Below are 26484 nucleotides of genomic sequence, written 5' to 3' on the forward strand. Positions count from 1 at the left end.
GATTTGAAAACACACAGAGAGATCAAGAGATCGAATTTCTGAAGTAAGAAGTTTTCAAGAGGAAATTATGATTGAGGAAATTTCTTGCAGAGAGGGGCAGGGAGTATCCAGAAGAAGGAAGTTTTCCTGGGCCACAGAGTACGAGGCAAAGAGAGGGCAGAACAATGTCTAGAGAGAGGCAGACACTGGCCCATGGACAGCTGATGCAGTGGCAACGCAGGCCTTAGAGGGAGATCAAGTTCCTGCTGAGGAAATCAATTTTCAGTAGCCGGGAGCCAGGGTGTGAGACCGGGAGGCAGAGATTCAGATTTTCCAGCCAGCAGAGGGTCCAGAGAAGGAGCAGTGTGATACCCAGCAGGGGTGACGCAGGAATTGCGTGGGAGTGACGCAGGAATTGCGCAGAGGGTACGTAGAGGCTCCAGTTTAGTGTGATCAGTCTCAGATTTTCCCAATGATAGTGTGAGATCATTTCACCATTCATTTTGTCCAATTTCTCTCTATATCGGATTGCTAGTCAAGCATCCAAGAATTGTACTTAGATTTTCTCTTGCATAATAATAAAACCCCAAATTTGTTGCACCAGCTTTCCTGCATTGGATTTTTCCGGGGACATTTGTCCAAAAATAATGGTGTCTATTGTGTTGTATTTTCTTTCTTGCTCGGCCTCTTATTTCCGCATATAATTTAATTAAGTGAAGGCTGCAGTGTACGAATTACGATATTTGCCATAGGAAACTACAAGTAATTTGTTTAAGGAATTTAACAAATAGAAGTAATATCATCAATTGTTGCAGTAGGGATTCTGGTTGAGGAATTTTCATATGGTATCAAAGTTGCAAGTGACACAAGAGGAGTAGAGCCAGTAGATCCAACGTTGAGCAGAAGAGGAAGTTCGAAAAGATGCAGGAGGCAGCAGTTCGAAACCCCAGAGGGTTTGCACAGTCCAAGTCAAGAGGGTAAATTTTCAAGACAATATCTCTCTAAGCGAGTCGACGAAGAGAAGGACTTCTAGTTCCAATTTTTGTCGGGGCAGAGGGAGCAGCGTTGAAGCCTCAGCGTGAGGAGAGTTGGTGGAACGTAGATTTTTCTGCAGGCAGTTTGTTGGGCTAAAGATCATCAGAAGAAAGAGGAGAAGCACGATTGAGGGAATTTCTTCCTCAGAGGATTCCTAGCCAAGGAATTTGAATTCTCTAGAGCTGAGCAGTAGCAAAGGGCAGCAATTTTACTAGCTCTAGCAGGGAGTGCGTAGGCTAGCCCAGCAGCAGCACATAGGAGAGAGGAAGTCATTCAACTTTCTATTTTTTGGCAGAAATGGCAACCAGTGGCTTAAGGGATCAGGACAGGCTGGACGGAGCATCCAACTATGTCATTTGGAAGGCTAGAACGTCGTTCCTTCTAGATGAGCATGCCCTCAAGACATATGTTGACAGCGTGGTGGTTGAACCTGCAAATCCAGATCCGCTAAAGAAGTACAAAGTAGAGATGGCGAAGGCCAAAAGGATGATCCTAGATGGAGTAAAGGATCACGTGGTGTGTCATGTCGCTAGCAGAGGGACTGCTAAGGAGATGTGGGATGCCTTGGCTATGTTATATTAGGTATCTTCCGAGCAGGGGAAGATGTACTTGGAGCAAAAGTTGAGATGTGCTCAGATGCAGAAGCAGGAGCGGGTGGATCCATTCCTCAAGAAGTTGAAGGAAACCCGTTTTGCTACGGGGCATACACCTCAAGATTCAGAGTTGGTTAGATTAGCCCTCAATTATGTCTCAGATGAGTGGCAAGTCTTTGTCTGGAGTATCCTAGGTAGAGCAGCATTGCCAAATTGGGATGAGATGTGGGCAATTCTAAAACAAGAGGAGCTGAGGAGAGACTTAGTTAAGGTCAAACTTGACGGAAGGAGCAGCAGTAATGGGTCGAAGCCCAAGGAGGAGGAGGATAATGCATCCCTTGCATCGAAGGGACAGCAGAAGCAATGAAGACATAAGAAGGACGTCTCGAAGATCAAGTGTTTCAGGTGTGGTCAGATGGGTCACTACGCTACTCAGTGTCCTCTCAAGAAGAAGGACAAGGATGAGAAACATGATCCGAAGGCTGCCCCCACGAAGATCGAGGAAGAGGAGTTCGCCATGACAGTCGAGATAACTCCAGGAGGGAGGTGAGCTGATTTGGGGTTGTAGTTCGAAAGAGCTACAGATGGGCAGGATCCTTGAAGAGTCCACCTCTTGGATCAATACCTTGCTACAGGAGCCTAGATCAGAAGTAGCAAGATGGACTAGTGTCGGATGGTGCCGAGGAGTGTCGGGGAGACAGTTGTAGTGGCTACGAGCGCCAGAGACAAAACAACACAGAGCAGAGTTGGTAGCAATGCAAATGGCACAGAGCATAGTCAGCAACAGCACAGTAGATTCAAAGGGTCAATGCAGAGACTAGCAGCAGTGAGGCTTCAACATTCACGTGGTATCATACTGAACACAAATAGTTCAGTTATTTTGGATGTTTTCCTGTTGTTGATAGAGTAGCAGCAACAATTTGTAGTCGCAATGCTAGCAGCAGCACGGTGCAGCACTTGAGAGGGAGTTGTAGTGCGGATGTAGTGTTGACAATGGCAGTGTCAGCAGTAGTACAGTTGCAGTAGCAGCACGATAGTTGGTGGACAGCATGTCAAACATCAGCGGCGCAGAGGAAGATGCTTCAACGTCAAAGTAATATGCAACAACGTATATTGCTAGAGCACATTCCTCGCTAAGAGGGAGTGTTGATTTGGGGTAGCATCAAATGTACTCTATGCCTCAAATTTTGCAGCGAGGCTTGGACACATGTATTCCAAAGAACCCAGAAAACGTTTTTGGAAATTCCACATAGAAACAATTTTATTAAAATAATTAATATTTTTTTAATGGGACCCTCAATCTAAACTTAGGAAATTAAAAATATTAACGGGTATTAATCTAATTGTGGGTGTAACTTCTAGAAGAAGACGAAGATCAAGCCAAAATGATTTGAGCCCTTGATTAGGAGTTAATCTAGGCCTTTGGTTGTCCAACTAAAAGATATAAGAAGAGGCTTGAGGATCATTTAGAAAACACACCGAGAAATCAAGAGATCGAATTTCTGAAGTGAGAAGTACTCAGGAGGAAATTCTAATCAAGGAGATTTCTTGCAGAGAGCGGCAGTGAGTATAACACTGGAAGAAGGAAGTTTTCCTGGGCTGGAGAGGACGAGGCAGAGAGAGGGCAAAACGACGTCTAGAGAGAGGTAGATGTTGGCCCACACAGAGCTGACGCAGTGGCAGTGCATGCCTTAGAGGGAGATCGAATTCCTGCTGAGGAAATCGAGTTTCAGTAGCCGGGAGCCGGGGTGTGAGACCAAGAGGCAGAGATTCAGATTTTCCAGCAAGCAAAGGTTCCAAAGAAGAAGCAGTGTGGTACCCAGTAGGGGTGACGCCGGAATTGCGTGGGAGTGACGCACTTCTGCGCAGAGGGTATGCAGAGGATCCAATTCAATGTGATTAGTCTCAGATTTTCCTAATAACAGGGTGAGATCATTTCACCATTCATTTTGTCCAGTTTCTCTCTGTATCGGATTGCTAGTTGAGCATCCAAGAATTGTACTCAAATTTTCTCTTGCATAATAATAAAACCCTCAAATCTGTTGCACCGGTTTTCTCGAATTGGATTTTTTCGGGTACATTTGTCCAAAAATAACGGTGTCTTTTGTGTTGTATTTTCTTTCTTGCTCAGTCTCTTGTTTCCGCATATAATTTAATTAAGTGAAGGTTGCAGTGTATGTATTACGATATTTGCCATAGGAAACTGCAAGTAATTTGTTTAAGGGAATTTAACAAATAGGAGTAATATCATCAATTGTTGCAGTAGGGATTTTGGTTGAGGAATTTTCACATTCGTCAACAATAGATTTATTATTTTGCACACTAGAGTCATTCTTAGGGGCTCATTAGGCTAATTTGACTAATTCGAATTGTTAGAGGCTAATATAAATACAAGTGAGGCCTCATTTGTAAATCATCATCACTTGGATCTCTATTTCTCTTGTGAAAAGAACTCGAACCTGCAATTGAAGGACGAATTGGATGTTTTAGATGCATTTTGATGTTTGGAAATTTCATTATCTTATTTTGGAGCTTCTCTTTGATGTCTTGATGGATGGATATATTCACTTTCTCTTGTAAGTGATATTTTTCATGTTATTTTCCTTATTATGTTACACGATTAATGTATGGAATGTTTGTCAAGTCTTATTCTGCCCTAATTGAAGTGCAAATTTTGAAAACACTGGAATTTGAAGTATTGCATGCATTAGATGTTGAAGAATAAATGAATGAATGTTCCTAGAGGTCTAATTGCACATTGCATGGCCTTGAAACTCCTTCAAAACATTTAATGAAGTATAAATACCTAGTAGTTGTGTTGTTGCATCATTAGGGCTAGCGAAGCTGCTTAGGTCTCCTTAATTGAGCGAAATTTTGAAATCAAAGTAACTCTTGACTCCATTCTCCCAATTGTAAGGCACTGGGTCTTGGAATCCTTGATGATCACCATTAACTTTTCTGAACTTTTCCCCTTTTTCTACCCTAACCGTAACGGTCTCTTAGGGCCTAGTGTGAATTGCATTATGTTGGCCCATTAGAAGAGCGAGTCGGTCCACTACTGCTCTGGGGTCTCCTCAAAATTTGAACAAATTCCTGTGGCTAGATTTGGAGATATCCCAAGCCCTAGCTCCAACATCATATCTAAACCTAGGTTTCTTTGGTTAGTGCCTTTCCATAGGTCAAATTTACTTGAAAACTCATTGGAGGTTAACCATTCATCGACCTATCTTACCCTTGCTTGTCTTAGGGCATCCAATTCACCATTGATCCTTGAAACCTTAAGCCTAGTTTGGGCACCCCTAGGTCTCTCTTGTGGTCCTAATCATTATATGTTATATGATAGCTATCTTACAAAACCCTAAGAGAGGTCCTTTCCCTTCTTTAAGAAGCCTTGATCTAGGCATATCTACCATATTGATTTATCCCTTTTACCTAGGTCTTAGCCTCCTACCAATAAGCCTTTCTTGGAGAGCCCTTTACCTTGCCTTTGAAGCAAGTAAACCATTATTTGAGCCTCTCCTTTGAATGGGCTTTGGAAATCACATTATACTTTGTCATTTATCCTCCTAAGTGATTTCCTTTATACCGAGACTCCTCCCATCAGTGAAAGTCCGTAAAGAGCAAGGGGCATTGACTGAGGTGACATTGGGTCCTTGTCTCATTGTTGCCACATGATCTAGTAGTTATCCTTTAGGTATCCCTCCTAGGACCCTTGCTAGATTGTGTGGTAACACATCCTACCCACAAGTCAACCTTATAAACAAGCCTTGGACTCGGTTAAGCTTGTTGGGATTACCTCCCATCTTGGCCACATGGGAGAGGAGACTTAGGCATGTGTGATCTTTACCAAGGGCAGACACGCTTGCCATGGACTTGGTTGTGGTAAATCGATCTCCCCAGTGTATTGGAAGCAGGAGTTCTACCACTTGATTACTAAGGATCAAGTTGGGTGAGGGTCAATTAGTGTATAAGGTGTGTTATCTTTACCAAGGTCATTTATGACTTCCATGGACTTAATGTGGTATATCGAACTCCCCTATTGTCGTGTGGATCATTCTTCTTCTTTTATGGGTCGAGTCATCAATTGTTCAGTTCAGATGAGATGAGGCAAGATGAGATGAGAGGAGACAAGTTTCTCTTATGTTGAGACATGTACATCCAAGATGAGTCTTACGGTGCAACTGGAAATTTCTCCCTAACAGAGTAAGTGTTGAAATTTGAGCAGCTGTGATCTGAATTTCACCATCATAATCATTTGCAATCATGAAGAAAAAGTCTCATTTGAACATTTGACCCAGTTAGTGTAAAGTCAACAAGTTGGCCCCACCAAGGGAAATTGACCCTCCAAGACCACATATAAATAGACCTTATGTTGGAGCTCATTTGGACATCATCACACATCACATGAAAGTTCAATTGCAAGAGACACTTCACACGTGTGAAGGAGGAGAGAATTTTGTTTGACCAGCGTTGACTTTATGTTTTGGGCTACTTTGACTAGCATTTACTTGGGCACTTTGACACTATTTTGACCGAATTTCTTGCCTGTTTTGCGAGGCCAAATTGAGGGAGACTTTAACCGAAATTTTCTAAGCACTTTGACTAAGGTTGATTGCAAGGTTGACTAGGGTTTGACTTGCAATCAAACCTATGATTTTCTCTCTCCTTTGAACGAGAATTTCGTTGGTGTTTTGACTGAGTTTGACTATGGAAGGAAGGTCGAATTTAATGTTGGGTTGACCGAACTTTTTTGGGTAATTTGACCATTGACTTTGACTAATTATTGCAGACCATTGATTGTTGTTGATTGTACCTCCACAAGCCAAAAATTGCAAACTGGTATCTTTGACCAGATTTGATATTCTCTTTCATTATTGACTTATTTTGGATTGGTTTATTTGGGAAGTCAAAGCTTTGACTTTGACTAGTTGATGGATGTACAATTTGGACCATATATCTCATGTTGATCTTTGTTTGACTAATAGAAGAAGAAGAATTGATTAAGAGTTTTCCCCCTTGTGGGTTTTTTCCCTGGTCTTTAACCAAATCTCTGTGTCTCATTGTGCTTTGCTATCTTCTATTGTGCAGTTATTGTTTACTATTCTATATTGTTTATTGTTCTATCTATAATTGTCTAACTGTTACTGGGGGTCATTGAAGATGGAAGAAATTGTTTTAAGTGATTATATCAGCAAAGAACACTGTGAAAAATTAACACTCCTTCGCACATGTGGTCTAATGTCCTCTTCTGTTGTAGATCCAAATTGATTTTGTGTGAGAGATGGATGATGCCAAATGAGCTCCATTGAGGTCTTATTTATTTGTGTTTGGAGGTGGCTTTTCACAATGTGGGGCCGACTTGAACTTCTTAGGGCCAACTTGGTCAAACTTATAAATATGAATTTTCTTCATCATTTTGGTAACGAAATTCTAACTAAAGCTGCCAATCTTCAACAGTGGGACCTCCCCTAATGGCCAAACGGGTATAGGAGGGGCACTATTTGGGAAGCCATGAATGAGATAGCGTAGCCCCATCTCTCCCTATTCCATACTTCCACTTTTCGTCTTATATTATAAGCCCCTTTTCCACCTCCATTCATCGAGTTCAACTAACCACTGGTTCATTGGGACTTGGCAACCACACATCTTCATTGCCTGGGTAGGGCCTAGAAAAGCACCCTAGGAGGTTGATGCAGCTGAAAAAATAGAAAGAGCATATGATGGCCACAAGAAAAAGAAAGGAAAAATTAAAATTCAAAAGATGGTCGAACCATTCAAATTAGCATGTTGGTAAAAGCCAAGCATGAGCTCTACCCCACTCGTTATGGACATCACCAAGTTCTTGGGCCAATGTTGCCCTATCATTTTAATTAAAAGGAACCATTGCACGTCCCAACCCTGATGGGCAATGAGCTGCCACACCCTGAAGGGGGTAAATAACTGCTCTACATCATACAAAGCAAGCTCTCGTTCCTTGAGCTACGAACAGTGATACAAAGAAGAATCAAGAAAAAGCAAACGATATAAGAGAGGTGGAAAAACAAAGGCCGAGTTGGTAACTCATGCATCCACGATTACTCCCTCCTCACATCTATACACCCAGCATGAGGTACTCCATCATAGTCGGTCCCTTTAACCATGGCACTTGGCCATGAAGTCTTTCCCGCTCCATTCCATCATTGTTCACATGGAAGCCATCAATTGAAGGGTGGACCAGGGACATGTCACTTCCCCTTGGGGATTGAGAACACCTAATAGGGTCATCTATTAACAACTCCTACCTAGGGAGGTAACACCATTATGTGCCTATGGCCACAATTTTGGAAGAGAAGCCTTGCATGAAGTGTTAATTTGCCCATTCCTTTCAAGCTTGGTTCACTTAGATGCAACAATGATTAAATGTACCTAATGGTGAAAGTTGCAGCACTGGATATTGTGTGTATTTGGAAGGTGGTTCCATTTATAGGTCTGGGCAACTTAACTAGGGTCCAGGTGCTCCAGAGGGACATATTGACACCCACAGGATGTTTATAACATAGATTTCGGAGCCAACCTCTAGACCATGATTTTAAAGGGCCTCTACACTTGCTAAGGCACCTACTACCCTCAACGCTTGCCCTAAGCAAGCCTACACTAGCATGACATCATCATTTTGAATTGTACATGCAGATTTTTATTTAATTTGTCAAAGACTACTAGGTCGGCTTGTGACCTAGCACAATGTTTTTTATGTTTAGAGGGCCTTGTAGGCTAAATAGGCATTTGTATGCTTCATATAAATTTAGAAGCATGTCATTGTGATCTCTGAACATCACACATCTTGAGATTTTCAGCCTAGCTAGCTGAATTCGGACTTGTTCTCCTGCGGAAGATTTGGATATTGCGGATACATTTTGATATTTGGAGCTCATCTTGGTTATCCTTGGACTTATCCTTTGGTCTAAAGGATGGAAATCTTGCATGTTATCTTGTAAGTTGCACCTAATTGTTGAATATTTATTTCTCTATGTCTATTGTATGGAATAACTGATTCTAGGCCATGCTAAATTGTGCCATGATTTGTTGAAGATCAATTGAATTGCTATTCAGATGAAAATTGCATGCATTAATCATACATAACATGTAATGAATTGTCCTAGTGCTGAACTCTTCGAAGCTCTCCCATGAAAGATCGTTTTTCCTTTGCATAGGTAAATGCTTGAAATCTTGTTGTTGGGGCATCAAATTTTGGCCTCCTTGGAAACAATATTAGTTGATCTATCTCATCCTAAACTCCATTCTCCCAACGAACAAGGGACTGGTCTACTTTGTTGGTAATCACACCTTACTTTTACCCATAAAAAAATTTCTTGCTAATTTCAGCCCCTTTTAAGCTAGGTGAGCACCTAGGGCTTGGTGTGAATTCCCAAGGAAAGAAAATTTAGGGGATTGGAAAGTCTAAACATCAAGCGGATATCATTTGCCACAACATCTATCATTTTGGTAGGCATCCACTTCAATCTTATACATAAATTTTCTTGCCCTAGTTGTTTGCCCTAAGGTCAAACCCTAGGCTAGTCTTGCCTCAACTTGGGGGCTTGTTGAGGGTTTCATGAGCCTTGCATTTGTCATATCATCTTACAAGAAACCCTTTCTCTTTTTCCTTGACCTTTCAATACTCCAAAACACATCAAAATCATCAAACCCTAAGTCTTATGCCTTGTCTTGTAAAACTCTCCATTTAGAAAAGGAATTGCTTCTTTGCAAAGCCTTGAACCTAAATTGTGTCTTTCTTCTTGAGATCATTCTTAGGTCACGTTTTTCATCAACATTAGAATACCAATCTAGGTGACCTCTCTCATACTGAGACTCCTCCCATTGGTGAATGTCCGTAAAGAGAATGGGATTTTCGCTGTGGTAACAGTGGGGCAATATCCCATTGTTGAAATTAGGTTTAGCTATAGTCTTTGTAGGGTCTCCTCTCCAAGGCCTACTAGATTTTGTGGCAACAGAGCATGCTTCCTATTTCTAGTTGGTAAGATAAAAATGTTCAAAGCAAAATTGGCATTTCAAGTTTCTGCTAGAATTGGCATTCTCCAAAGTATGTAGACTCTCTTGAGATGGGTAGAATTTTTGGCAGTCATTGGCTATGTTGAAAAACGTAGTTCATCAATTTATATGCCTTAATATAATTTTTTGTGCACTAGTGTAATATAAGATGCCTTGTTAAAAAATGTTATTTGCAAATGAAATTTGGCAAAAATATACCCTTCTGAAAAGACTAGATCAGCACAAACTGCAGGTGTATTTAGAGATTTAGAATAACCCAATTTTAGTAAATGCTTGGGAAGGAGAATAGAATAAACAAAGAGAACAAACTAATGCTGACATGTAGCTACCTATATAATACAAGTTTATCATAAATATTAATAACAGCATGCAATTAACAAATCTGATGGAACATAGAAGAACAAAGTTCCTCAATTTCTACATGGTCACAATGAACTGAAGAAACATATTTGAATAACAATTCAACCTGTTCTGCTGTAGGCCTTGCAGTTGGATCCTTCTGTAGACAGACATCAACAAATGAGCAAAACTCCTCTGAAAAGCAATCTCGTGAAGGTGAGGGAGATGGATCATATATGACCTGGCAACAGATTTAATAAGCATGAAGAATATACTTGCATATCTAAAATAACAGATAAGAATTTAATAAAATAGAACTATAGGACGCATTCATTAGTTAAAATACTGAAATGAAACGAATTTCAACTGAGTACCTGTATCTAATAACAATGTAGAGTTATATAAAATATTGAGCTTAATAGGCATGTTTAGTATAGAATATTACTATTTGGAACAAAATCCACAATTGAATATGGCAAAAACTGATACACTATACCTTCACCACTCATGAACGAATCTCCAGATTAATTATTTGACTTATCAATATATCAATAGTAACTGCTGGATTGGTTATCTGAACTCAATAATGAAACATCAAGATCCAAGTTCTAAATTACTCAATAGCATAAATGCTATAAAATGTCCATCTCAAAATATGCTTCTATAATTTTTTACTATTCTATTTACAGGCAATGATTTACCGCAAAACACAGCTGACAAATGCCCTAGAGAAATGCCGCAAACCTTCAAGGCCATATAAAGTTAAACTATGATGGAGCAGCAAAAGCTAATCCTCTAAATGTAGGATGTAGAGGGGTATTAAGAGACCAAAAGCGACACATTATAGACATTTATACGAAGATTGTAGGTAAAGATACTAATAATCAAGATGTGAAAGATTTCATAAGACTGAAAATCATAGTTACCATATATGAATTCAGAACATGATTCAATAAGATTCAGAAAAAAATCGTGATGAAGAAAACCAGTACGAAAATAATTTGGAAATATGCATCTCATTAATATGGAATTATATACCTGTTAGTATGTTACCCAGCAAAGGTGGGTGATCCCATAGGAGAATTTTTCTACTATTCATCTCTTCAAACCGGCAGCCAGCAGCACCTAAGAACCACCTTGTAGCTGATGTGATGTATCATTCATATCTATGCCACCTGCATTAGTCATATGTCCCCTCGCCCATTTGTCAAGATCACATGTTGGAAGGTGGGCTTCTAGTCAGAAGGTACTTTATTCGTTTTGCATTCGGGTGTTTATGCTTGCTTGTATTTGGGCATTTTGGCATGGACTATAGAGTGACTTGGAAGAAAGAAGGATCTTGGTTGTAGTCTTGCTCCTTCACCCTAAATGGCAGATTTATTTTCTATCCTAGTCCAGCAGGACTGCCTCTAATGGCTCATGGCTTAAGGAAGGGACACTACTTGGGAATCCATCATTAAGATAGTGTGGTTGTAGGAAAGAAAACTACATGGGAGGGCTAGCACCATCTTCAGTGCCTTCAACGTTGGAGCAGAGATAGAGATTCAGCCACATGGAGACCCATGAGACCTAGTTTGTGCCCCAAAACACATTTGGGGGTCCACAAGATGATTTGCACCAAAGGGCCAACCCCTCCATCATGATTTTAGAGGCCCTCTACACTTCATTCGACACAAGAAGGCCTCAACACATGCCCTCTAGAGGCCTACACATGCATGACGTCAGCATTTGACCCTCTTTTGGAGATATATTTTCATTTGCACATTGGTTACTAGGTCGGCCTGTGACCTAGAGGCTTTTCTTGCCCATTATTTTATGATTTTAGGGGCTTGTAGGAAAAATAGGTTATGTTAGACCTCATATATATTAGAGAGATGTCATTTCATCTCTCATCATCATCACACTTGGGATTTCGGCCTCCTTAGAGAGACTCACACTTGTTCTTTTCTTGGATTCTTGGATGATTGGATGCATTTTGATATTTGGAGCTGATTTTTGGACATCTTTTGGAGCTATTCTTGGCATAATGGATGGATTTTCTTGCTAAATTGTCTTGTAAGTGCTCTATTGTTGAAGATCTTTCTTTTTCATGTCAAATGTATGGAATGAGTATTTCTAATCTATGCTAAATTGTGCCCTAATTGTTGATAAGTATCTATTGAATGCTAGTTAGAAGAAAATTGCATGCATTTTTCATTCATGACATTGTAAGAAGTATCCTAGTGGTGAAACTCTTTGAAGCTCTTCCCATAATTTCCATTATTTCTTGAGTGGGTAAATGCTTGAAAATTGAGCTAGGGCAACAATTTTTAGCTTCCTTAAAAGCAATATTGGTCAATCTTTGACATCCATGACTCCACACACCCAACGGGCAAGGCACTAGTCCAAGTCTTTGGTGATCATCTTTAAATTTTATACATTTTCTCTCTCTTTTAAATCTTAGTCCTTTTAAGGTTAGGGCAAAACTTTAGGGCTTGGAGCAAAATTCTAGGGAGGAGGATTTTTAGGGATTTGAGAACCTAAACATCAAGAGATATGTTTAGGCTACCTAACCTATCAATTTAGTGGGCATCCACTCAAATTTCATCCATAAAATCTCTTGCCCTAGGTGTTGCTCTCAGAGGGAAACCCTAGTTTCTTTTCCCCTCAACTTGAGTACTTTCTTAAGGGGTTATGTGCGCCTTGGATTAGCTGAATATCACTGTGAGAAACACTTTCTCTTGAGCCTTCACCTTGTGAATACCTATTACCATCGAAAACATCAAACCCTAGGTCTTAAGCATTCTTTTCTAGAGCTTTTCTTTGAGAGTGATTTACTTCTTTGAAACCTAGTACCTTCATTGTGCCTCTCTTTGAATGAGATTTAGTAGGGTCGCTTTGTAGTTTGTACCTTATCATTAGCATATCATAAATGATTCCTCCTTACCAAAACTTCTCCCATCGGTGAAAATCCGTAAAGAGCAGGGGCTTTGGATAAGGTGACATTGGGCCTCTACCCCATTGTTGTCCCATTTTCTAGTTTATACCTTGTAGGGTTTCCCTCTCCTAGGCTTACTAGATTTTGCGGCAACATTTTTTGTGTCGTTGTCAAGGAGGAAGTGAGTCTATCGTCCCCTAGACTAATACATTTGAAGAGGTGATTTCTTTGACAACATTATAGATCATCTTCTAGCAACTCTTGATTCCCCTAGTTCTCCTTTGGAGGGTGTTTTCTTAAATACCATCATAGCTCCTAGAACTATGGTTGTTGCTAGAAGAGTTGTTGAGCTAGGTGAGTCTCCCACAAGGGGCCCTACTATTGCTAGGTGCCTTTTGCCTGAAAATATGAATAACAATGCTAACACTAATCCTAATGCAACCACTAACCAAAATCAAAATAGGCATAATCCTGTGGTTAGGAAATGGAACACAGCATCTTTCAAACCATTAAGCTTTGTTTCCTATCCTGGTGCCCCTCATCCCTTGCTTGAGAAGCATCATGAATGGTTGCCCAAGTTTGATGGGAGTATTGTCACTTATTTAGATAGACATTGTTAATTTGGCAGCTCAGTGACAAATTCCAACCATGGGATGAGATTCCTCTTTTTGAGAGGACCAATTTTGACTATTGAAGTGCTCAATTTGGACAAGGGAAAGTGTATTTTTGAATTAAATCCCACATGTGCATATTTGATCGAGTCGGCCCTCAAACAAATTGGACACCCTTGGAAGGCTATAAATACAAGTGACCTCAACCTCATTTGGACATGATCATGAGACATTCTTCTATTCTCTTCTTTGGTTTGTCTCACACAGGTCTGAGGCAAGTTTGTGAAGATTGGTTGGCACAAGTCCGAAATTGCAGGGTCTAAAGTTCGCATCTCTATTTTTCAGGTTTTGGGTCTCAGCCGCAGGCATGTCATGGAGAAATTTGGACTCCAGCCCCAGGCATGTCATGGAACTTAAAGGTTGAATTTTTCAGTTAACCAAAGTTTTCGTCAGTTGACTAAAATGTTCGACAGTTGACTGTAGGCATCTGAAGCAGTGTTTTTGGATATTAGTTTTGTTGGGTTTATCTTATGGATATTATTTAGTTGATGTTGGATAGTTGTATGGATAAAGATATGGATCATTGTACTCTCTTTTGCTAAATCATTCATTAACAATCTAATAAGAAGAAGAATTTGAAAGTGTTTTCCCCATACTGGATTTTGCCTTGGTGTCCAACCAATCCTGGTGTCTCTATGTGTGATTTTTTTTCTTCTATTGTTCCTTTATGTTCCGCTGCATTGATGATGATAATGTTCTTTCTACATAGTTGCATATGTTGTTGAATAATGATATGATACTATGGGGTGAATTTATCATGGAAATAATGAAATGCAATTATCAAAGCAAAGAACAATATAGCCCTATGAAAAATTAACAAACATGTTGAAAAAATTCTTCGGGCAATGTTGCCCACCAAAGGTGGGTACCCCTAGTGTTGATTTTCTAAGTGCAATGGAAACTAGCACAATATTTCTGAAAAATTGATAATTACTTTTGATGTTCATCATCTTTTTTAAAATTCCAATATATCATTCAACAATTATACTTCAGAAATTCAATCATAAAAGAACAGTAGAGATCACAATGCACAAGAGAAGACAAGATTTAACCTGAGAAAACCCACAAGGGGAAAAACCCAACAACCTTTCCAAAAGAGAAATTCTTATGTTCAACAAGAAATACACCTAGACCTTCTAGTCATTTAGGTAACACCTGGTCAAACCCTCCAAGTCAAGCCTCTCAACCTGATACAGAACTTCATTCTGCCTTATCCGACCCAGAATTTCGGCCATCCTACAAACTGTCAGAATCGCAGAATGTCGGCTCCCAGTAACTGCCCAGAAATTTTGGCCCCTGCAATAGAAACTACCCAGAAATACGCGAAATACAGAAACATAGAGACTATCCACACATGCGAGCTAGAGAGAGAGAGAGAGAGAGAGAGAGAGAGAGAGAAGGACATACAATTCATCCTTCTTTTCATCCTCCTTTTCCTTCATGATCTTCGCTAGGATGCCCCAAAATTGTTTTCTTGAGAGTGTGAAGTAGTGGTGAGAGAATGAGGCCGAGTTGCCTTATAATGATATGTTGGGTCAAATGTGTGTGTCCTTTGCTTGGACCGACTTGACTTGGAGGGATGCTAAGTTGACAAACTTGGAGCCAAAACTTTCAATTTCAAATATTCAAATTTTCCTCTTTCAAAGTCCAAATGGGATTTGAGTCAAAAAATATATTTTTTCTGACTCTAGCATTTAAAATATGCTTTACAATAATCAATATAAATACATCAAATGGCCAAATATGCATTATAAAGATCCATCATAGTTACAAAATTCAACACTCCCCCTTAACTAGGGAGGTATTCATAATGAATGTTGTTGCACTCAAATTGACAAAGTTCCAAGGAAGCGGAAGTGCCAACTTTCTCCAACAAGATCAGATCACCTATCAACAGTCCATGTGTCATGGTCACCTGATTCTGTAAGTTATATGATGTAAATGGTCCTAGTAAGACCTTGAGCCTATGTAACAACCTAGGTAAGCCTATAATTTTGATGACGAATTTCATCTTAGGAGGTTTTTTAACCTCACTGATTACCTGTGTTTCTAAACACGACTAATCAGAAGAGTTTTTTCCCTTCCAGCTTAAACCCCTAAAGCTGGGGTGAAATTTATTGTCGAAATCTTAGGTGAGTCTTAGTATTTTAGTAGAGTCTAATGTAAAAGTGGTTTGGGAATAATTTAAGCTAGTTGGCTTAATTATTTTATTACAAATCACTTGATCTAATAGATAATGTTGTGTGGCAGATGGGTTATGTGCCTTGAGGGTCTAAGCCTAATGTGTATTCCCTGTTTGAGTCTTATAAATGTAAAATCTTATGCATTAGAGGGTTAGAAAAATATTAAATCCACCCAAGTGTAAATTAATTAATTTTTCTAGCAAAACAAAATTTAATCCTAACCCAGAAAATTAATTAATTAGAGTCAAATTTAAATTGTTAGGAAAATAATTTTCCAAATAGAAAAATTGTTGGGTCTTAAAAGAGTCCATTTTCAAAGATCCTCCATCAAGGGAATATTGTATATTTCAAGAAAAATTGGACCCTTGGGCCTTGATGGTTAAGTCAAAGTCAATTTTTTGAGGAAAATAACTCAAAATAATTAATTTTGAGCTAATTAATGTGGTCTTAAATGATAAATTCGAAAATTCCTAAAAAATAAAAAATCAAGGGCCAAGATTAAAAGATCTTGAAGCGTTTATCAACAGCGAAGATTATTTTGACAAGGATCAAAGAATTTAGCCGTTATTTTTCCATTTGGAGGATTTATCTATAAATTAGAGAGTCAGTTGAGTCTCTAGTCATCTTGAACTCTGGTTAGGATTGCTACTAAAGCATTTTGTAAATTATTGTCCCGCTGGGAACTATTTTTTCTATTATAATAAAAGATTTTGGGGTGCAACTCGAGGTGTTTTTATTCGTTGATCAGTGATATGTATTGACTACAGGATTCCTATGTGGTGCTTTACTTGATATATTTTGAGACAATACATAGTGTCTGCAGGTACTCAATCCTTGGTCTCCAAGTTCACAGATTGTGAGCAAGGATCATCTTGTTTGGATTCCTAGTTTTTACATGGAGAATTAAATCTTCGCTAGGGCTATAATGAGCAATAATTTTTCTGAAACGTTTTAGCCATTCTTTCAAGAAAAAATATTATAAAAATTATTTTCACAAAATTTATTTTAAAACCCATGAAAAATTTGTAAAATATTTTTTGTAATTTTAAATGTAAATTATTTTTCTAACTTGGGTTGGGCTTTTAGATCTATTTTGTATATATTTGGAGTTTGGGTGTTTTTATTTTCATTTTTGCAGGTTAGATCAAGGGATCAAGTGAGAGAAGAGTTACATCTAGGCCCTTGAGAGTAGGATCTAGTCTCTAGACAATTTTGCAGTGACATTTACTAAATATTTGATGGCAAAATTCAGATCCGGAAGAGAAAAAAAAATTAGAGACACGGATTTTCAGTTTTTGGCCTCTTCTTGCAATTTCAACCCCGATCTATCATTTCAACACTTTTAACCCCAGAAATTGGCTTTCGTTAGCCTTGTTTTGCCTTTTCTTGGCCTCTTTTGCCCTAATCTACCCTAAACACTTATCTGAAATTTTTAAGGCTAAATACTAGGTGGTTTTGCAAGTTTTGAGGCTCAAAAAATCCAATTTTCAAATGGCATCTTCATCTAAAATTTTGGGTCACTTGGGCAAATGTTTTACTTCAGTTTTATTACAGGAGTCAAACAACAACAATTAAGCCCTAAAATCTCATATTTTATAGTCAAAATCACTTAAAATTGTAAAATCTTAATTTTCATGAGTTTTGGCCACTTGGGCATCTTAGATTTGACTTAGATCTAAATTTTTTCTTGCTAGAATTTTCATCTCGGTTGGTACCTAACCCATGGCTTGTCATGAGCATATCAGGGCACACTCCTCTAGAGTGATCAGTCCTCAAATCCCAAGGCCTCTCACTAGGCCAAAATGTTGATAGACTGACTCAACTAATAGGCACTCGCTCACCCTTCCTGGTGAGCACTTTGGGCCTAGACCTCACTCAACCCTCCCTTGGTTAGTGATCGGGTCTAGATGCTGAAAGACCTCACTCAACCCATCCTTGATTAGTGATCAGATCCAAAGGTTGAAAGACCTCACTCAACCCTTCCTTGGCTAGTGATCAGGTTTGTTTTCGCTCAAATTGTACACGCGATTGTGACAATGCTTAGGGAAGGGGTTGTCACTCTGATCTCGGCCCTCTTCGTTTAAGTTGTCTCCCTACAATAAACTAAGGGGGGTAGTCCCTATGGATGAAATGATGACTTCAGGAGACAATTGAATGGCCTCGCAACTTGGTTAAGGATAATTGGAAAGTTGAAATTATTTAGCACAACTTGATTAGATTTAAGAATTTCTTAAGTGTGAGACAAGTGCCTTAGGAGTCAAATTACTTGCACGATATGAATTAAGATACCAAGTTACCGAATGAATAGTCGTCGCTATGATGAGAAACTATCTTATATGAGATGCAACACCTAAAACTAAGTGAGATGCAAGATCTTCGTTACTTTTAGCTAAATGCCTATTCTAGATGAAAATCCTCAATTTAGCCGTCTTGAAGCAAATCTCGCAAGAAGGTTGTAGAAAGAAGCCCACAAGGAGAGGCTATGGGCTCATTAACAATAACTCTCGTGAGGTTCTAACAACCCAGGTGTCTCTCTTCCTACAAGGGATATCCACAAGAGAACTGCAAGAGAGAGGGGTTGTCCTATCTTTCTATCAACCAAGCTTATGCTTGGAGGTAAATTTATTAATGCACAACTAATGCTAGAATGAAAATGCAAGATGATGAATGAAAGAGTTAATGGAATTTATTAATCAAAATGAGTTCCTCAACAAAATTTATTTGATGCCACAACAGTTATTATGATGCACAATTAGCAAGAGGAATTTAAAACCACAATGCCACGAGATATGACACTCAATTTGAAATAAGGTGAAAATATTTTCCAAAAGAACACAATTTGAATTACTCCAATAATCCAATATCTATCAATGATATTCAATGATTTAGTAAATGACAAGATATGTTATGAGCTCACTGACATCCACCACAATGATTATCCAAGACAAGATTTCCAGTGTTTAGCAAATTAATACCAATGTCAGATATATCATTTAAGCGCTACGAAATCAGAAATCAATGCAAAACAGAGCGCTACGAAATCAGAAATCAGCATAGTGATAATTTCTTTAGAGATTGCTAATAGTGATTTTTATGATGAGATTACTACCTTGAAAATAAACCACTCGTATACAAGCAAACACTTTACTATTAGCTTAGGAGCACTTAGATATAAGCTCTTATGAGTGTTAAGCTTTAGCAAAATGATTTCTTACTGCTGCAACCTTGTATTTCAGACTTTAAGATGCTCATATCAGACCTTGAAATTTACATGACAGCCATGTATGAAAAATCGGTGACTTCGAATCCTACTGCAGCAAACTAATGATATTTCTCCTATTTGTTAAATTACTTGAACAAATTACTTGCAGTTTTCTACGCAAAATATTGAAATACATACACTGCAACCTATACAAAATACAATATTGCGGAAACTAAATACTGCACTAGAGAGAAATAAACACACACACATTGACATAGTAGCTTTTGGACAATGTCCCCGAAAAAACCCAATGTGGGAAAATCAGTGCAGCAGCTGAGGGTTTTAGTACTATGCAGTAGTAATCTGAGTACAAATCGTTAAATGCCCAAACTGGCAATCCGATACAAAGAAATACTGACAAGGAGATAGTGAGGAAAAATCTCACACTGTCTGGCAATCCAAATCTGATCTAGGCTCTGGATGGCTGGCCCCACGCTAGCTCTGTGCAACCTCTGCGTCACCTCCTCCTTTGATCTCCTGTTGTCTGGAACTTCGCTCCTCCAGCCCTCCGGTCTCACACCCTGGCTTCTGGCTCAGGAATTCGACTTCCCAGCTGAATCTCGAACTCCCTCTAAAGCTCTATGCTGCCTCTCTGAACCTCTCTCTGTCTTCTCCGCCTTACACTCCCCAGTTCTGGAAAACTCACCTCCAGTCTACTACCCCTGCCCCTCTCACTGCTTCAACTTTACTAAGTCACTTCCGACAACTCACAACTGCTACTTAGGAAATTGACTTCCCAGCAAAATCAAACTACATAAGTGTCCTCTCCATCCCCACATTGACCTCCTCTTATAATCCTCTATAGGAGCACCAAGATTAAAACATAATCGATAATCGATGGCTAGGATCATCTCTGGATCGATCTCTGGATCGATCTGTGTGAGTTTCTAGATGATTCTCGCCTTGTGTTAATTAATACGGATTAATTAACCATATTCCCTAAGTTTAGACTTAGGAAATATTTAAAGACTTGTTAATAAACTAATTAAGTCCATTCTAGGCAAAATTTCCAGAAACGATTTCTGGGTTTTGGAGATCTCATGTATTCTAGCATCTCCACAAAATTTCAAGGCTAGAACACATCCGATGCTACAAAAACTAACACTCCCTCTTAGCAAGGAATGTGTTCTAGTGCTACTGCACACCCTGTAGCAACACTGTCTCTGCATCATCTCCTGTCACATCGTTGATGTCTGGCCATACTGCCCACCAACCACTGCGCAACTGTGATATATACTGCATTTGTGTTGCTGCTGACACTGCCATACTATTGCCAACACTACATCTGCACTACAACTCCCTCTCATCTGTTGTTGCTACAACTGCAACATCCGCAACTAAAAAACATCCAAAATACTAAGTCAATTGTGATCAATATGATGCATCTGTCACCTGAGTCTCTCACTGCTACTAGCCTCTACACTGTCTATTGAAGACTTTGCGCTGGTGCTAACTCTGCAAAGGCCAACTGCACTGCTGCCAACTCTGCAAGAGAGGGGTTGTCCCATCTTTCTATCAACCAAGCTTATGCTTGGATGTAAATTTATTAATGCACAACTAATGCTAGAATGAAAAATGCAAGATGATGAATGAATGAGTTAATGGAATTTATTAATCAAAATGAGTTCCTCAACAAATTTTATTTGATGCCACAACAGTTATTATGATGCACAATTAGCAAGAGGATTATAAAATCACAATGCCACGAGATATGACGCTCAGTTTGAAATAAGGTGAAAAGATTTCCCAAATGAACACACTTTGAATTACTCCAATAATCCAATGTCCATCAATGATATTCAATGATTTAGTAAATGGCAAGATATGCTATGAGCTCAATGACATCCACCACAATGATTATCCAAAACAAGATTTTCAATGTTTAGCCAATTAATACCAATGTCAGATATATCATTTAAGCGCTATGAAATCATAAATCAATGCAAAACAGGGCGCTGCGAAATACAAACAGAGCGATACGAAATCAGAAATCAGAGAAGTGATAATTTCCCTTTAGAGATTGCTAATAGTGATTTTTATGATGAGATTACTACCTTGAAAATAGACTACTCTTATATAGGCAAACACTTTACTATTAGTAGGAGCACTTAGATATAAGCTCTTGTGAGTGTTAATATTTAGCAAAATGATTCCTTGTTGTTGCAACCTTGTACATCCGACTTTAATGTGCTTATATCAAACCTTGAAATTTACATGACAGCGATCTGTGAAAAATCGGTGACCTTGAATCCTACTGCAGTGATTTCTCCCACTTGAACAAATTACTTGCAGTTTTCTACGGCAAATATTGAAATACATACACTGTAACCTACTCAAAATACAATACTAAGGAAACTAAACACTGCACTGGAGAGAAATAAACACACACATCTACACAGTAGCTTTTGGACAATGTACCCGGAAAAACCCAAGGTGGGAAAATCAGTGTAGCAACTGAGGGTTTTATTATTATGCAGTAATAATCTAGGTACAAATCGTTAAATGCCCAAACTGGCAACCTGATACAGAGAAATACTGACAAGGAGAGAGTGAGGAAAAATCTCACATTGTCTGGCAATCTGAAACTGATCCAGGATCCGGATAGTTGGCCCCACGTTGGCTCTGCATCAACCTACGCAGATCTACGTCAACCTCTTTGGGGTCTGCGTCACTTCCTCCTCTGATCTCCTGCTGTCTAGAACTTCGCTCCTCTAGCCCTCTGGTCTCACACCCTGACTTCTGGCTCAAGAATTCGACTTCCCAGCTGAACCTCGGACTCCCTCTGAAGCTCTGTGATGCCTCTCTAAACCTCTCTCTGTCCTCTCTGCCTTACACTCCCCAGATCTGGAAAACTCTCCTCCAGTCTACTATCCCTACCCCTCTCTCGTTGCTTCGACTTTGCCAAGTCACTTCCAGCAACTCACAGCTGCTACTAGGGAAATCGCCTTCCTAGTGAAATCGAACTGCATAAGTGTCCTCTCCATCACCAAATCGACCTCCTCTTATAATCTTATATTGGAGCACCAACGGCCAAGATTAAAACATAATTGATGGCTAGGATCATCTCTGGATCGATCCGTGTGAGTTTCTAAATGATTCTCGCCTTGACTTAATTAATATTGATTAATTAACCATATTCCCTAAGTTTAGACTTAGGAAATATTTAAAAACTGGTTAATAATTTAATTAAGTCAATTCTAGGCGGAATTTCCAGAAACAATTTCTGGGTTTTCGATATCTCATGTATTCTAGTCTTTCCACAAAATTTCAAGACTAGAACACATCCGATGCTAGAAAAAACTAACACTCCCTCTTAGCGAGGAATGTATTCTAGTGCTACTGCACACCCTGTAGCAGCACTCTGTCTCTGCATCATCTCCTGTCACGCTGCTGATGTATGGCCATACTGCCCACCAACCACTGTGCAACTTTGATATACGTTGCATCTATGTTGCTGCTAACACTACCATACTAATGCCAACACTGCATCTGCACTGCAACTCCCTCTCATCTGTTGTTGTTACAACTGCAACATTTGCAATTGAAAAGCATCCAAAATACTGAATCAATTGTGATCAGTATGATGCATCTGTCACCCAAGTCTCTGATTGTTACTAGCCTCTACACTGTCTATTGAAGACTCTATGTTGTTGTTGACTCTGCAATGTGCCAGTCATACTACTGCCAACTCTGCACTATGCTCCTCAACATCTGACTGCTACTAGTCTCTGCAACTGTTACTCAAGCATCTAACTGCATCAACTATCACTGATCTATCCTGCTATTGAATATTGTGGGCCCTCATATCAAGGTAGTGATCCATGAGGTGGAATCCTCAAGGCTCTTGCCCAACTGTAGCGCTCTGGGGCTACAACACCAAGTCACCCCACCTCACTCCTAGATGTATATCTGCAAACATGGCGAAGCCTTCCTCCAGCCTGGAGGAAAGCCTATCGATTTCTACAGATGCAGCTTGCTAATCTTGCTTCTCCTCCTTGTCCTTCTTTCTAAGAGGACACTGAGTGTTATAGTGGCCCAGCGTGCCACACTTGAAGCACTTGATCTTCGAAATGTCCTTGTTTCTTCTGCGTTGCTCCTGCTCCCCCTTTGATGCAAGGGCCACATCCTCCTCTTCCTTCATTGCTTTTGCCCTACTACTGCTATTGCCACTGATGGTAGCCTTCACCAGATCACGCATCATTTCCTCCTGCTGCAGATCAGCCCATACGCGTTCCCAATCTGGTAGTTTTTCTCTGCCCAAGATGCTCTGGATGAAAACTTGCCAATCTTCTAAAATGCTATTCAGCACTAATCGTACAAACTCTGAGGGCAGGGCTGCTAATCCTACTAAAGCCAATTGGTCCTGAGAATCCTGAAGCCTCGTAAGGAAGGGTTCTACATGCTCCCCTTTCTACATCCTCGTACATCTCATCTTCTTCTCTAAGTACATCTTCTGCTGCTAGGAAGATCCTTCATATAGCATAGCTAAGGGTTCCCACATTTGTCGGGCAATATCCTTTCTGGCTATATGGGATACTACATGATCTTGAACCCTGTCGAGAATGATCCTCTTAGTCTTCGCCATCTCAACCTTGTACTTCTTGAGCGGATCTACATCGACACGTACAACTTACCACACTATTGACATAAGTTTTGAGATCATGCTCATCTAGAAGGCAGAGGAGATCCTAGCCTTCCAGATCACATAGTTGGAGGCTCCATCCAACCGATCTTGATCTCTCAACCCAGCTGATGACATCTCTCCTTAAAAAGTTGAACTGCTTCCTCCTCTCTTCTGCGCATTTGTTGCCCAGCGATTCGCACTCCCTTCTGGAGTGAGAAACCATGCACACAATTACTGTTGCTCTGCTAAGAAAATTCGAACTTCGACCTAGAAGCGCTCTGAGGAAGGAATTCCCTCAGTCTGTAATCTTCTCTCCCTCTAACGCTATTCTGCCAGCAACTGCTGCAAAATATCTATGTCCCAACTAAAGATCTACTCTGCAAGGAAACTATTGCTACTCCCTCTACCCTTGGTACTCTTCGATCTGGGAAATTTTATTCTTTGTCGACTCACTCAGAGAAAAAATTCCCACGAAAAACTGACCCTTCTAGCCAAGGAAATACCCTGCCCCTGAGGGTTTCAATTTGCTGCCTACAAAAAAATTTGAACAACCTCCTTCCTTCTGTGTTGAGCTCTCCAGCTTATGATTTGTGCTCTAATACCATGTGAAAAATCAGTGACCCTGAATCCCACTGCAAGAAACTGATGATATTTCTCCTATTTGTTAAATTACTTGAACAAATTACTTGCAGTTTTCTACGGCAAATATTGAAATACATACATTGCAACCTACACAAAATGCAATACTGCAGAAACTAAATACTGAACTAGAGAGAAATAAACACACACACATATACACAATTGTTTTTGGACAATGTCCCCGGAAAAACCCAATGTGGGAAAATCGGTGCAGCAGCGAAGGGTTTTCTTATTATGCAGTAGTAATCTGAGTACAAATCGTTAGATGCCCAAACTAGCAATCTAATACAGAGAAATATTGACAAGGAGATAGTGAGGAAAAATCTCACACTATCTGGCAATCTGAATCTGATCCAGGCTCTGGATGGTTGGCCCCATGCTGGCTCTACGCAGCCTCTGCGTCAACCTACAAAGATTTGCGTCAACCTCTCTAGGGTCTGCATCACCTCCTCCTCTGATCTCCTGTTGTCTGGAACTTCACTCCTCTGGCCCTCCAATCTCACACCCCAGCTTCTGGCTCAGGAATTTGACTTCCCAGTTAAATCTCAGACTCCCTCTGAAGCTCTACATTGCCTCTGCGTGGCACTGCGCTGCCTCTCTGAACCTCTCTCTGTCTTCTCTGCCTTGCACTCCCTGGATCTGGAAAACTCTCCTCCGGTCTACTATCCCTGCCCCTCTCTCACTGCTTCAACTTTGCTAAGTCACTTCCGACAACTCACAATTGCTACTCAGGAAATCGACTTCCCAGCAAAATCGAACTGCATAAGTGTCCTCTCCATCACCACATCGACCTCCTCTTATAATCCTCTATTGGAGCACCAACGACCAAGATTAAAACATAATTAATGGGTAGGATCATCTCTGGATCGATCCATGTGAGTTTCTATATGATTCTCGCCTTGACTTAATTAATATTGATTAATTAAGCATATTCCCTACGTTTAGACTTAGGAAATATTTACAAACTGGTTAATAATCTAATTAAGTCAATTCTATGCGGAATTTCCAAAAACGATTTATGGGTTTCGGAGATCTCATGCATTCTAGCCTCTCCACAAAATTTCGTGGCTAGAACACATTCGATGCTACAAAAACTAACACCATGCATAAAACAACAAGATTGATTTATCAAATCCTTATAAGTGATTCTTGATGTCTTATATTTGTTATTAGCATAATGTGTGGGTTCTTTTAGGCTTGTATTATGATAATTATGTCATTTTTATGTCAATATACCAGATCTGATATGAATTATGCAGTCAATCCAAATGAAAGATGAGGGCAAGAGAAGCAAACCCTAAGGCCTACTAACCAATGCCAAGCTTAGAGATGTGAAGTAGATCACTTCTCAATACCTGCACTCACTAAGTGTTAGCTCAAAACCAAAGATCAGACCTTTATGAATGTTGCAACCACAGATTGTGTAATATTCCTATCCCAAAGTATTTCTCAAACCCCAGCAAAAACTCCAACCAAATATGTGCAAATGATATAATAACCCAGAAGTGATAAAATAATAGTGGAACAGCATATAATAATATAAACCGGAAATATAAGCAGATACACAAGAAATGCAGCGAGAAATGTTAAGCCATTTTATTATACTGAGCAATAAAATGAGTATAAGAGGTGATTAGACAAATGGCACCTCGACTTGCACAAGGCAAGTGAAGAAATACTCTCAGAATAACAAAGAATGGCCTCTCTGCATGGATGCTGCTGCTGCTAGGAAACAACTAATGATTTGAGGCTGCTCCCCTCCCTGAAATAAACTGAAATTCTGGATTCGGACTCTACTCAAGAAACCCAGAAAAATCCAAAAAGCTTTCCTGGAATGGCTGACCCCCGAAAAACACCCTCTTGGGGTTCTGCGCAGTTCCTCAATGCCCTGCACTGCAACTAAAGGAAACCCCCTTAAACTCTGCCTGAAACCCCTCCAAAAATTCTCCAATGAGACAAGAGTTGGACCTCTGCTCAACCTCTCAGCATAAATCCACCTGCAAACCCCAATCCAGCACTACAACCAAGAAGAACTGCATTCCTCTCCCAGTGTTGCGCAGTCTTCCAAAACGCTGCTAAAACTGTTGCTGGAATGCTGAAGAAACTACTGTTGAAACACCAAATGAAATACCTTGCCCGAGCAGGCACTTGAAGTCCCCCGGGGCTAAGGGTGAGATCTCTGAACACAGACAC

At 39.8% G+C, this 26484-nt stretch overlaps 1 protein-coding gene across 3 annotated transcripts in view; it reads right to left on the reverse strand.

Moving 5' to 3' along the window:
• MKK3 (mitogen-activated protein kinase kinase 3) overlaps window positions 1-26484 on the reverse strand; it is a 323756-nt gene that overhangs the window by 108351 nt on the left and 188921 nt on the right. For all 3 annotated transcript variants that reach the window (XM_089458668.1, XM_089458669.1, XM_089458667.1), the window contains exon 6: window positions 10123-10236. In XM_089458668.1, coding sequence (XP_089314794.1) covers window positions 10123-10236 — 114 coding nt within the window. The remainder of the gene's footprint in view (window positions 1-10122; window positions 10237-26484) is intronic.

Source organism: Pinus tabuliformis, chromosome 7 (assembly GCF_031772625.1).
Source record: "Pinus tabuliformis cultivar Carrire ecotype Pingquan chromosome 7, CPIR1, whole genome shotgun sequence".
In the NCBI taxonomy this organism is placed as follows: domain Eukaryota; kingdom Viridiplantae; phylum Streptophyta; class Pinopsida; order Pinales; family Pinaceae; genus Pinus; species Pinus tabuliformis.